Raw genomic sequence first — 13,661 nt, forward strand, 5'->3', positions numbered from 1 at the left:
GCGCCGCACAAAGCTCCGCCAGGGCGGGTTTGTTCCCTGCCCTCCTAATCCGCCGCTGTTTGGCTGCGCTCCCCGCCGCGCCGCCCGGCTCCTGGCGGCGCCCGCGCTTCCCGCGCCACTTGAGCAAAGTTCGGCGGAGCTGGAGCCGCCCGCGCCCGGGAGGCGGCCGCGCTGCGAGCAGCGAGGGCTCCGCCCGCACAGGGACCGCCCGTCCGCAGCCCGGTGCCTCCCCGCGCCCGTCCCGCTCCCTGCCGCGGCTGGAGCTGCGTGGAGCTGCGTGGAGCAAAGCAGGAGGCGGCGGGCGCCTCCCTCCTCCGCCCCCCTCTCCCTCTCCTCCCCGCGCCTGGGGCTCTGGATAGGAGGAGTTGGAGGAAGAGGAAGATGACGAGCGGGCGCAATTAGCCTAACAAGGGCCGGGCGGCGGAGGCGGCGGCGCTGCGCGGAGCACTGACACATCGCCCCTCTCCGGCCATGAAGGCGGCGGCCGGGGGGCGCCGCTGAAGCGGGGCGCGCCCGCATGGCCGCTCCGTGACGGGGCCGCGCGCCCGCGCCGGGGCTGCGAGCGAGCGGCCTCGGCGCTGCCTTCCCCCCACGCTCCGCGCCGCTCCCGATGTGGCCTCCCGAGGACCCGCTGCTCCTTTGTGGCCGGGAATGAGATAATGGCGACGCGCTGGGCGGCGGGGCCCCCCGGCGGCGATGGAGACGCCGAGCCCGCCCCGGGCGGCCAGGTAGGGGCGGCGGGCGCGGGCGGGGCGCGCTGGGCTGGGGCGGGCGGGCGCCTCCCGCCGCGGGGAGACGGCTTGGCTGGAGCGGCCGTAATGGCCGCCCCCTCCCTGCCTCTTCCTGCCCGCCGCGGAGTTGCCGGGAGTTGGACGCTGCGAGCGGGGCCGGCTCCGCGGCTCCCGGCGGCGCCTCGGGCCGGAGCGTCCGCGCTCGGCGGCGCCGAGGCCGCGGGGCCGCGCCGGGCTCTGCCCCCGCCTCGCTCCGCGCTGGCTCCCGCCTTCAGGCTCGTCGTGCGGCGCCTCCCCGGCCTCGGGCGGCGGAGCGGGGCGGCGGAGCGGCCTCCCCCCGGGCCTGCCTCGCGCACGAGAGCGGCGCTCGTGGGGAGGCCGCGCCCGGGGCCGTGGGGCGGCCCCGCCGGGAAGGCCCCGGCGCGGCCCGCGCGAGAGCCTCGAGGGGCCCTGCCCGGGCCGGCGGGCACGGAGCCCTGTCCCGCTCCCCAGGGGCGACAAATGTCCCCGGAGCGGCTGCGGCTCCCCAGCCAAGAAGCCGCGTGCGGCAGCTTCAGCTGAACCCCTCCAAACGGGTCCCAAGCCGCGTTTCCAGGGGCAAACGCGCTGTTGCCTTCCCCAAACTTAGCAGGGATCTGACTTTAATCCGTGTGGGATCACGGGCTGGGGATCCTTTGTGCAGATGTGCCTCTTTTGTTCGCTGAAATTCAAATATACCAGAGTGTTTGACTTGAACTTTTAAGCCTGGCAGTTTCAAAGATTTTTTTTTTGTTTAATTTTATTATTATTGTTAGAGACAAGTTTAAGTTTACTGCTGTCCTCAAATCACTTCAGTGTCTGGTTTGAAAATGGCACATATGGTATTGCAAGATCACCCCCTCAATAAAAAGCTTTACTCATTTATATATATATATATATATTTACGGTGAGTGGGTTAGGTGAGGACAAAATGTGCGTTTTGAGTAGGTAAACAGAAGATGCTGAGCTGAAAGACTTCGTAATGAATTATGATAATTGCTGCAAACTCTGCTATGTTATCTTTGTTGGTGTTTTTTTTTTTTGAAATGTAACTGACTGATAGTGAAGAATTTATCCTTGTTTGCTACCTAAAAAGTAGTAGGGGAAGAGGGAGGAAACCACATGACTAAATGTAAAAAGTGAAAATCTACCTTTTTAATTCTCCCATGTTGAAACTATTGTTTTTTGGCACTAGTAGTCTGTTATAATGCACCTATCCGTGCTGTGGTAAACCGTAACAAGGCCCGTGGCTCTTCTGGAGCTCCTCACGTTAAAGCTGTCTAATTGGTGACTACTAATAGGTAAAGAATTGCGAAATGGACTGTACTGCCTGTTGTCTTGCTTGGTGTTTGTTTGCTGCAGTTAAATTTTCATGGCCAGGAAACACAAGTTTGCTCTGAAGGTTGGGTTAGAGCTGCTATGGTTAAAACGGCCTTAGCTTTAAGAGCAGTAGGTAACTCTTGGGAGTGCCCAACCAAGGTCACGATGGCTTCTTGGCTACCTTAGTGCTCATATTGCTGTGTGGTTTAAAGTGTACCCTATTTTTTTTTTTTGCATTTTTTTTATAGTAGAATGACAGGAGAAAGTGCGTGTGGCCTGAGCTCTGTCATCTCTGCTCAGGTGTGCTCAGTGAGCAGAGCCCTTCCACTCTGAAGCTTTTCTTGTCTTGAACGCTGAGGATCTCTTTTCCGTGTGAGAAGAAGAAACTTTTAATGACACATGATTAATAGGAAAAAGGAATGTTAAATTTGCACAAAAAGTTGCAGCTTCAAGGATTTATAGCATGTTAATACTGGCATGCAACCATTAGTAATTTTTGGAAAATGGTGTATGTTAATAGGTGCTGAATCCCATCTGTAGTATCTGTTGAATTGAATTGTATGAGTGTTAACTCACAAACACTCGACTATTAGCTGTAAACGTATATGCACAGCCAGTTGTCATGAGGAGGACTAGAAGCATAACCAGTGCTCATTGTGGGTAAGAGTGGCAACCGAAATTAGGATTTTTGAAACCCATAGCTATGCTCTTTAAGGTCTGGTGAAGAACTGAAAATTTTGTCCTCTGGCTTTAAGATACTAGTTGAGCAAAGGGAACTTGAGGGGGAAGCTTGTGTCTGTGTGCCTTTTCGCACAGGAGGTGGGAAAATTGAGGACATGAAACTTGACTCACTCAAGTAATGCATGTGTTGGTAGTTACTTATGTGGGTAGATGCTTGTTTCTCGTTTTGGATGACTGTCTATCTGATACTGCGTTGTGTTCTGCCATGCCTATCCAGGGTTTTTTATTTTTATTTTTTTACCCCTGATGCTGTATCTGATGGCCCCTTTCACCTCCAAGCCCCTTCACGGAAGGGATTGTTGAGAACAAAGATAACTGGGGCTCGCAGCCTCCTGCCCGCTCGTGCAGCGCCTGCTCAAGGGGCCGGATCACGTCCTCGTTGCTCCCGCGGGAGCTGGCAGAGGGGCTGGAGGCTCCCGGGGCTGCTTGCCATTCTGTCGGGAACCTGACACGCGCTTGCAGACGGGCACGGGCGTCGCTGGGGTTATGTTCCTAGGACAGATAAGTGAGAGTGGGCGCCTTCTGTCCTCCAGATTAATAGCTCCCGCCCTGCCTGTTTGGTCAGGGTGCAAAGCTCTGCCCAGGCGCAGGCCGCTTCAGCTGCAGCACTGCATCTCTAGTCCTGTCCTGGCTCCAGACTGGGACCGGCTGCCTGTGAGGTGTAAATTTAGGCTTCCGAGCTCTATAGGCAAAGCCCCAACTAGAGCTGCTGTGCAGCTCTTCTGCTTGCACTGCTTGGTATTTACCTCAAAGTGTTGATAAATCGGCTTGTGGCGCAGTGTTGAACTGTGTTAAAAGGAAATTGAGAATGTTAAATGCAAGAACAAACAGTCTTAGCCACTTTGTGGCTGTAGAAGCCACACTTTTTTTTTTAATCATAAATAATACCACCTGCTCATATCTGACTAGCAAAAATATTTGGTCAAATTTATTTAGTTTTCTGATATTTTTCTGTTGGAACTCACTAGAACCCATACACTTAGGCTTTTATTGCAACTATCTAATACTTTATTGCAAAGGAATCTGTATTATAAAAAAAAAAGTGATCTTGGTGTGTTTGTTAACAGCTAAATTGTTAGGAATAGTTTTTAGAGACTCCTCAGAGTTTCTGCATTTGGTAGTAGATGAGGTGTATATTTCTAAAGATTCATGTAAAAGAAAAGTTAGAACTTAATAGTGTTTGCTTTGTAACAGCAAATATTCAGCTTTGGGAAGGGGAAGAGAATTCTCCCTGCTGCATCTTATCACTCAGAGAGCGACGGCATAAACCAAGGAGAAGCCTCTTGTGTAAGGGTCAGGAACCAGAGAGAGGCAGTGATGACAGTAAAAATAGAAGCGGATTGGGGTTTTCACTAACAATTAGTAGACCATTTACTATTTTAACAGCCTAGTTGAGATAGTGTTGGTAAATTCGGAGTGGTGACCCCCGAGTGTTATGTCTCTACAGGCATAAGTGCTGAAGGGCTGTGTTTAGATATTGCATTTCAGTCTTCATGTAAATATGTCTGTCAACATAGAAAGTGTCCTAGAACTCGGTCCTTCTGAGATCAGTGCTTTATCCAGGCCTCATGTTTAGAGGCTGTAATGTTTAACCGTATTGCTAAAAAAAAAAAAAAAAAAAAACCCTTCTGTAATTCTGATTATGAGTTTTTTTTTTTTATATGTTAAGTGATACACATGCCAAAAGGAAAACTAAGCATTGCAAGTGTGTATTACTCATGGTGATAAAGGGGAACATGCACAAATGCTGTAGCAAGGGGAGAATAAATTGAGTATAAATTCCAGCTTTACCAGAAAGGGTGGTGGTTGTAGCTATTCAAAAAGCTTGAGTCAAATCCTGTTTAATCATGCAAGCATAACACTGACTTCTGCTCTCATTTATGTCAGAGTAAGCATAAGATAATGTGATAGAATGTGGACTTTTTACAGGGGAAAATGTTGCATATTTGGTAGTCTATGACATAAAGCAGCAAATAAATTCCTTTCCTCAAGAAAAGGGAGGGAAGTGCCTTAAAATGTAGCCGCCCCAACAGTTGAGAGAGTGACTTTTTGCTTTCACAAAATACCCTTGTTTTTGTACTCATTAGGAGTTTGAGAAGTGAGAGGTTTTTGTAAGAGAAATGTGATTGCTTGAAGAATGTTTTCAACTGTATCATATAAAATGATTGCATTTACTACCTAAAATTCATAGCACTGTATAAGCCTTGTAGGAATGAGATCTTTAATGGTTTTAACAAACATCAAAACACTTTCCAAGGTGGCCTTTTTACTTGTGTAACCTAATTTCAAAAATCCTTTTATTTAAATAATTGTGAAAATAACTAATCTACCACTTTGGCTAAATTTGTTTTTTTTTGTTTGTTTTTGGTCTGTTTTAGTTACCTGTATATGCTAAAGATGGCCGAGCTAACTGTTGGGAAAGAGAAAGTAATGATACTCACTTTATGCATTTTTGATCTTGTTCTGTTTAAAAACTATGGAAAACATCTTAATGTGGTTGGCTGACTAAATTGTAGCTCACTCTAACAGTGACTGGCTCTGGAAAAAGTGAAAATTGGTCCTTTTTGTAATTCTACAAATACATGCATATGTTACTGCGTAGATGACAGTGAGGATATGAGTATGTACAACCTGTGGAAATTATAGAAATAAAAACATTTTATATCTCTTTCTAAGGAAACTTGCCACGCAGCTTTTGACTAAGCTGCTATTAAGATATTCCAGTGCTTTGTATCTGTTGTCTTTATTGGGATAAGAAACAAAAGGTGGTCGAAAATAAAGCTTTAGTCCTTCTTGCAGTTGTTTGCATAAGATAGGAAGCAGAGTAAAGAACTTAGGAAATGATGTTAAATGAAAACAAGTTTATTTCCTGTTATTAATAATAGGTCATTATTTTAAATAGCTGGAGTTTGCCATGCTATAAATGGTGAGGATTCTGAATCGCTGCTGAAATAGTGAATAAACGGCACCCCAGAAGTGAAGCTCGTGAGCTGCCAACTTTGGCTTCACCATCTTCTTAGAAAGCATCAAATCCAGTCAGCTGGATTTAGCTCTCTGCTGTGAAGGAAGTGTCTGTCTGCCTAGCATAATAGATAATGTTTGTATATGTAATAAATAATACATCATGTCTCTCATAATAGATAAACATCTTGTAAACCTGAAAGTGCCTAAAGAGAGAATCTGTTTTTAATTTTAGTTACAAGGTGCGCTAAACTGCTTTAAGTAGAGGGCTTTTAATACTTACAGATTTTAATGGGAAGGTTTCCCCTATTGTATTTTTCTTTGTATTTTATTTTAAGCCGTGGTAGAATTATTTTTCTTCTAGTCAATGACTAGAACTCTAACTACTCCCCCAGCTGTTGTTTATCATCTTTTCTTAGTAGTGAGGAAACAGTTTGCTCCAGCAAAGTTACTTTTCTCTCTTTACTGTTGGATTGGAAGAGCTCGCTCTCTATTAGGAACTTAAATCATGCATTGCTTATAGTTGGGAAGTAAAAAAAAATGCTCAGAGTTGTATGCTTCACTTCGTGAAATTGTTGGTCTTGGGGATCAGGTGTAATAATGGAGAAAGATACAGTCATGCTCTCATGTGTGATCAGTGAATTGCTTTCAGCAGGAAGTGTCTTTATGTTGTCTGTTCTTTTTTTTTTTTTTTTTTTTTTTTTAATAAAAACTTGCAGTTCAGGAAATATTTGTAAATAAAGCATTGCGAGCTGTTGCTGCCGAGGGAGCCTGCTTGAGCCATGCTGGTAAATGTTTGGTGCCAGGCATCGGAGCTGCTCTGTGTGTCCTGGAAAAATACAAACAGCTGCTTAGATTTTGATTCTGGCTTTCAAGCATGAGCTTGCACCTTGGGGGAGTATAGGTAGTAGGCTGTTTTTTATTTTTAATTTCTTTATTTTCCTTTTGCCAGCTGCTGCTGCTTTGCCACGAGTGAATGAGGCGGCTCCTCAGAGGCCCCGGCTAATTGCGGATTGGCGGAGGGTGGCGGGGGGCACTCTGAGATGGACGGGTTTCTTTTATGTATGAGACATTTGCATAATGTGTCAGGACACACTGGAGGGGCTGCATTAAGCATTAGCAAATATACTGTAGGGAATAATTTTGCTCTAGCCTCAGTGGGTTGCCCAGATGACCTAATCATCCTTGTTTTTAACTTTCAGATTTGGGCCTCCTCCCCCCTCAAGGCAAAGGAGGGGAAATGAAGTAGAAAGCATTGAATCTTACTGAGAAGGGGGCTTTTCATCGCTTCTGAGTAACGGTTGCCACTGGTGCAAATCGGTTGAGAAGCTCAAGACTGTTTCTGAAGTGCTCGTGTTCGTGCTGGTAGAAATGCTACCATGTTCTAGTTATATTTATGTATACTAATTTGAATTTTTTAATAGAGTAGTATTCCTTGCTGAATTTAATTGCAAATCACCTCACCTTGAAAAGGCTGTATTTTGTTCTCCCCTATGATCTTCTACTTTTTTATCTAAGCTTACTTTTTTCCGTGATAAGATGAGAATGTAAGAGAAGGAGCATGCCTGCTTAATTCTCTTAACAGTGCTACAATGCTGAATATAGGTCCCCTAATTTTTTATTCCACACATGAAGACAGAAAACATTAATAAGGCTAAAATTAAAACAGTATATTGCATTTAACACTTACAGGTGAATAATAATACTTACGTATAGGTAGGTGTCTTGGGTGATGCACTTCGGTTATCAGAATACTTCTGCAGCTGATTTGCCTTCAGCCACAGCCAATGGCCTACCCAATAATCTGGTCACTGAGAAAATTCTCAGTTTTGAGAACTCAAAAAGATTGAGTTAATGTACAATTTAAGGTGTTTTTTTGTATTGGAAAATTTTCCATGTGCTATTTTGAAGAGCCATTGTACAGCTGTTGTATAAAAGGTAGTATATGGAGCCAAAGTGGTATTTTGGATTTTAGAGATATATTTTTTTTAATACCCACTTTAATTTGTCCAAGGACTATCTTGTTTTAACAGAACTTGAAGTGATTGACTTTTGAAAAATAAAAATGCAGTTAAAATAAAAAATTAAGAAAGTGTAAAATACAGTTCTTTAATCTTTAAGCCTTTTATAGGCTATACACTTTCAAATGCAGTTATAATGTTTATAAGGGTCAGAGTTCAATGGGTGCTTACAGGGGTATGCGAACCTGTCAGATTTCCATGTGATGCAAGAGTTGATTGAAGTATCTTCTTGCTATTGGGACTAATGAAAGTAGCAGCACATGGAGATGGGCACCTCAAGCAGGTGGCTCTGCCTGTCCTTATGTTCTGACCTGTTTTCGTGAAATGGAACCTAATGAGGGTTATCTCAGGCAGGAGTGCCCTAGCTTGCATGTAACATGCAGTCCTGCTGCAATTTACTCCTCTTGTTGCATTTCATTTTTCTTCTTGGCTAGCCATTTTTAACCCAGTTTCAATGGGGAGTCTGTGATTCTGGTGACAAGCTTTCTCAAGTGCAGTTACAAACATTGCTTATTCATCAATGGCTGTAAATTCTACTTGTTCCTTCTTGCCTGCTTTTTAAAGTTTTATTGTCCTCGCTCACCAAGGTAAAAAGTGGGTAAGTAAACTTTGCCTGGAGTGATCAATTTTCATGGTAATTTTACGGCCTCTCTGCTCCACTCTATGTAGGCTCTTTTCTTATGAGTTCTCTTTGAATACAGTCCAGCATTATCTGTTTGTTTTAGGTTTTTTAATATGGAGAATTTGCTTTGGAGCTACCTGTCAGGTGGGTTTTGAACTTGATCTTTCTGATGTTAGGAAGAGTAAATATCTGGTACACTGCTCTTGGGGTGTCAGAGTACCTCATCTCACTGAATTAGCATTGACTGAAAGTTGGGCATTTAAAAAATATGTATGGATGGTCTTCTGTGTTTCTGGCAATCTCTGCATCTGCATAAGGAACTGGAGTAATTCAGTAGCCATAAATAGCTTGTTAAGCCTGTGTTCTGACCCCGATGTCAAGAGGGTAATCTTGCAATGGGTTCGATGCATATTTTTGGTTAGCATTTTGTTTCTTTAAACAGGGCAGTTATTGTTACTTTTTAAAAACACTGCATACCTGATCAGAATGGTCTGTGTAGCTCTGCTTGCGGTACTGAGTTTTTCAGTATGCAAGTGTTATGAAACCTGATGTTGTATAATGGATGCATGCCAATTGTAGTAGCATTTTACAGCCCATGCCCTATAGGTGTTCTTTTTTGTTACTCCTTTATGGGTGGCTTAGGATAGCTTTTTCTGTGCCTACATTGTGGCTGAGAGTATGATTCAGCTGTATAGCTAAACAGGTCTGATAGCTTTCTGCTGTTTTAGGGTGCTAAATGGCACTTCATTTTTCTACTTGCACAGACCATGCCATGTTTGCTCTGGTGCAGCATGAGGTTACGAAGAGTTATCTGTGTGGAAATGCAAAGGACCTTTTGTTGCTTGGTACTGGTTGGTATGAAATGAAAATTCAGTGTGCATAAATATCAAGTAATACCTGTGGTGAGAGAGAAGACTATTTTAATGTCACTTGTTGAATGCTAACAGGAGATGGTTAGCCCAGAGTTTGTGGGTGAAATCATAGTATTGTGATGAGTAGTTCTAGGAGGGAGCAATGTAATGCCCAGGAGGGGCCAGAAAAGCAAATTTAACTGCAGGGTATTATTTGGAAATGGAAGACAATATCCTGTGTCCAGTTTCCATGTATTAATCCATAGTGCACTTAAGAGCTTGAATGTGTAGATCCTCTTCTCCTTTGTCCCCTTTCATCTCAGAAACAACATAGCAGAACCAGAAAAGTCTCAGAGAAGGAGGTTGTGATAACAAATAGTTTCTGCATGGAGAACAGTTAGGGAAGCTGTGAATTTGTAGCTTTGTAGACAGGAGATTGAGGAGGAGGAGAGATGAGTTGAGATCTTGTTCTGTTCTGTGTGCATTGGCTTTTCCCTCTCCAGTGCAAGAACTTAGGGGCATCACGTGAATATGGTGGAGTCAGAAAAGGCAAAACGAAATGGCTCTTTGTATATCAATTAATTAACTTGTAGCTCTTTGCCAGGGTATTTTGGAAGCTAAGTTAGTACAGAAGAACAACCTGGATACATTTTTGGCAGAGGAATACAGTGAGAGTTGCTAAGTACCCTTGTAGCGTAATGAATTATGGATTTGCAAATAACTGAAGCTGGGGGAACATGCTAGTGATGCCTGTTCTTGTGGGCTTTCCCATTCGGCTTCTATTCTCCCCTGGTTTTGATTAGTTAAACTGAAAGGCACAGTATTCGGCTCTGGCATTTGCCCTGTCTTTCCCCTCCTCTCACTTCCCAGGTGATGGGGGAGAAGGCAGCAAGGTGACTGCCTGGCTTGTGCCCAGAACTGAAATACACTGTTGTAGTTCTTGTATTTCTTTCCTACGTGTTGACAATCATGCAAGTACTTTTGTGTCTGCTGAATTGTTTCCCGTATTACTTCATTTGGTGAACTGCTTAAATGTCAAGACTTTATTCCTGATTCCAAGCTCTGATGATCTTGGAAGTAGCCAAGAAAGTAAATTCCTAAGAGCTAATGGGAAACTCTGCCCCGCTTCCATGGGAGGGATGCTGGAGCTCTTTGCCTCCTCTGGAGTAGCTGGCTGCCTTCCTGTATTCCCTCTTTCCTACACTTTGAAAGCGCTTCATCAGGACTCAGTGGTGCATGGGTGGCGGAAAATATTGGAGGGAGAAGCTGTACTTGGTAATAAGCAGCTTCTCTCCTTCATCAGTGCTTTAGGTCAGTTATCAAGAAGGTAAAACAGTTAATCGCTTATCTAGAGGACTGTGAAATGAGGTGACTACAGAGTAGTTTGGTTGCATTGTAGGGGTTGGCAGACCAGCTATTCTCCCAGTTCCCACAACCACCCCCCTTCTTGGCTTGTGCTGTTTTAGGAACTGTCCAAAAATGTTAAAAGACGTCAGTGGCCAAGGTGGTGTCTGCCCTTGTAACTGCTGGCCTGTGACTCAGCCCAATTTCCTTAAGGTGGGAGGGCAGACAGCTGCAACTCCGCACGGTTACTCAGCGAGGTGTGTACAGGATAGAGTTGTTCGCTATTAAACTTACCTTGCAGATTTTTTGTGTGTGTCTGGTTTTCACACTTGGCGTGAGTTTGTTTGGGAAAAAGATTCTTTCCCTTCTGCTGCCTCGTGTGTTAACCTTTCCATGGCTGGGAAGGGGTAGCATGAGCTGTGGGGGATACAGCAACAGCCCTATGTAATGCGCTTCGCTAGGCCTCCTTGCAGCCTGCACTGAGAACCTGGAGTTTGGAAGCTGAATTTTATCTGTTTATTGTGCTCTTTGTGCTCTGAGGGGAGTGAAGTACAAATACCACTCTTATGAGTAGTCCAGCGACATGAATCACAATGTTTTAAAATGTGTGGTGTTTTTCTTTCTCTGTCTTCTTCCTCTTTTAAATTCAAGCATTAATGAGTTGAGGGGAAGGCATTATGTGTATGATTAGAGAACAGGATTTGTGGGAGTGACTTGACCTAAAGTTCAGTTAATACTGTGGTGGCTTCCCCCACTTAGATAATCTGCCTTGGCAGATTTCTCTTTCCTGCTTTAGTCCAAAAAGATGGTGAGCTTGAAAGGCTCTGGTAGCCTTCCTTACATTTGTGAGTGAGAAAGCAGGGATTACGGAAATATGTTCTCAAATGAGAATTACAAAGTGCTTCAATCTAGAAGGAGCAGCATGGATTGTGCCCCTATCCCTCCCTGCTTCTTTATCCGATGAAGCCATTGTTTTTTTTTTGAGCAACTTGATTTCTTCCCTCTAGAGCCTTTTTCTCATTTGGGAGTGGAATTGGGATAGTTGTATTTTAGAATGTCTTAATAAAGAAAGCTCTTCCAATTAATTCTTGTCCTTTTAATAAAGCCTTCTTGAGATGCTTTCACTTTGGTCAAGACTGTTTTTTACACTACGTTTTTGTGTGTTGCTATTACACAGCACTAGTAGAAGCTTTACTGTTCTGTTAAACTATTTTGCACTTTGAGTTCCATCCAATTCCCCAGGAGGTTCATCCTATTGTTTAAAAAGGTTGCTGTACAGAATACTACTTTTTAGATTATTATTGTTATTAAACTGTTAAGTACTGATCTGTAGTAGAAGATTTTAGAAGTTGCTGAAAGTGTATGGGTAAGAAAGCATTTTGTGATGGCTCATGTTAGTAAATCTTTCTTATAATTGCAAAAAGAAAATCACAATTTAAAATAGTGAAGCAAATGAAGAAAGTGCTGGAACTTACTATGTTACTTCATGAAATAACTTAACCTAAATCCTTCCACCAAAAGATTCTCTTTGACTTTGGGCTTTGGATCAGTGATCTTGAATCGATGCTCCTGATAAACTGGCTTTGGGAAAAACCTTTACTTTTTAAGAAAATGACTTTCATCTGTTCTATTGTTATTTAAAAAAAAAAAAAAAAAAGCTAACTGCTTTCTCTTACCTGCTGGAATAAAAGTAAATAGCTTGCATCATACACCTTCAATAACCCTTGCTTTTGGAGATTCAGTACCAGCTTTCAGCACAGATATCTCAAATAGTAAGTATTTTCTTAGAGCATCAATATAAAAAGGCTACATACTTTTTTTATTGTTTCTTTTTATAATGCAAAGTTGCTAATATTATCTAAAATCTGACATGCTGCTAAGTATGAAGAGGTACAATTAAAACACTAGAAGTGTTGCAAGATAACAGCATTTTAAAACTAAATATGTATGAAAATAATTGTAGAAAATTATCATCTCTTCCATCCTAAAACAACTCCTCCATTAGTAACTTTTTTGGAGGAGGGTGAGGGTAAGCCGGGAGTTAGACTTCTCATTAAAGGAAATCTGGAAAGGAAAAGGACCACTTTTTCAGTGTCTGTAACTTGAAATTTCTCCAAGAGCAGGTGATAAAGGCTACTTGCTCTCAACAAAGTACAGTGTGTAAACTAAATTTAATGTCAAGAAAATATATAGGTTCCTGAACATCTGTTCATGAGGATTCATGGTATGGAGTACAGTCATATTTATTTAGTGTCTCTATTAATAAAAAGTCTACCTGTTTTGAAGACAGATACTCCTTTCTTGCTTTCTGCAACTTTCTGAAGCTAAGATACTAACCTTTGTGAAATAAAGCTTGTAGAAACCTTGTGTGCAAAGGGCAGGGAATAACACAGTAGATGATTAAATGTACTACGTAAGCAATGAGTGGGGAAGCAGTAAGACCATACTAATGCTTCCTTAAGAAAAGTGCTGCTCTTAGGGTTTCTGATTGCTGTTGAATTTGTACTTCAAATAAGTGATCCTTTTGCTGCTCAGTGTAGTAGTGTGTAGCTGTGAATGTGGAACATGTTTTCTACTCTCCTGTTGGGGTGGGTAGGTTCTTCTGTAACCTGAAGTAAGATGTAGTCAAGTAACAGTGCCCAGAATGGCAAAATACTACTGGTTCATGAAAACTAGCTGTGGTATGAAGAAAAGGCTTTCCTGATGTATTTATGAAATTGTTTGGAGCCTGAAAGCCACTGCCTTATCAACTGCAGCCAGTCATTGATAGTGTATCTTTCTATGACGCAGGAATTCCTGGCTCTCAGATCAATATCAAGGTACTTTTTTTCCCCTCTGTCACCACCTTCCTTCCCTATATATATGTTTGATTATACATTATATATTGTAACTGTAGATGCTGCAAATGATTGTTGAAGCCAGAAATTTGAGAAAAAGATTACCCTTGCATCAATAACCTAGTTCCAATAAAATTAGATGAGGGTGATGCAGAAGGGATGGATACATCTTTATGCTTCACTTCGGAAAGCTTATGTTAGCAGCGTACTGCCAA

General features: G+C 43.2%; 1 protein-coding gene across 1 annotated transcript in view; it reads left to right on the plus strand.

Moving 5' to 3' along the window:
• Positions 1-577: 577 nt before the first annotated feature.
• ARHGAP21 (Rho GTPase activating protein 21) overlaps positions 578-13,661 on the plus strand; it is a 103,499-nt gene continuing 90,415 nt past the window's right edge. The window contains exon 1 of the mRNA XM_088533986.1: positions 578-728. Within this exon, the coding sequence (XP_088390112.1) occupies positions 660-728 (69 nt within the window). The 5' untranslated portion in view covers positions 578-659. The remainder of the gene's footprint in view (positions 729-13,661) is intronic.

Source organism: Tinamus guttatus, unplaced genomic scaffold (genome assembly GCF_059628265.1).
Source record: "Tinamus guttatus ecotype Peru unplaced genomic scaffold, ASM5962826v1 Tinamus_guttatus_pri_ptg000530l, whole genome shotgun sequence".
NCBI lineage: Eukaryota > Metazoa > Chordata > Aves > Tinamiformes > Tinamidae > Tinamus > Tinamus guttatus.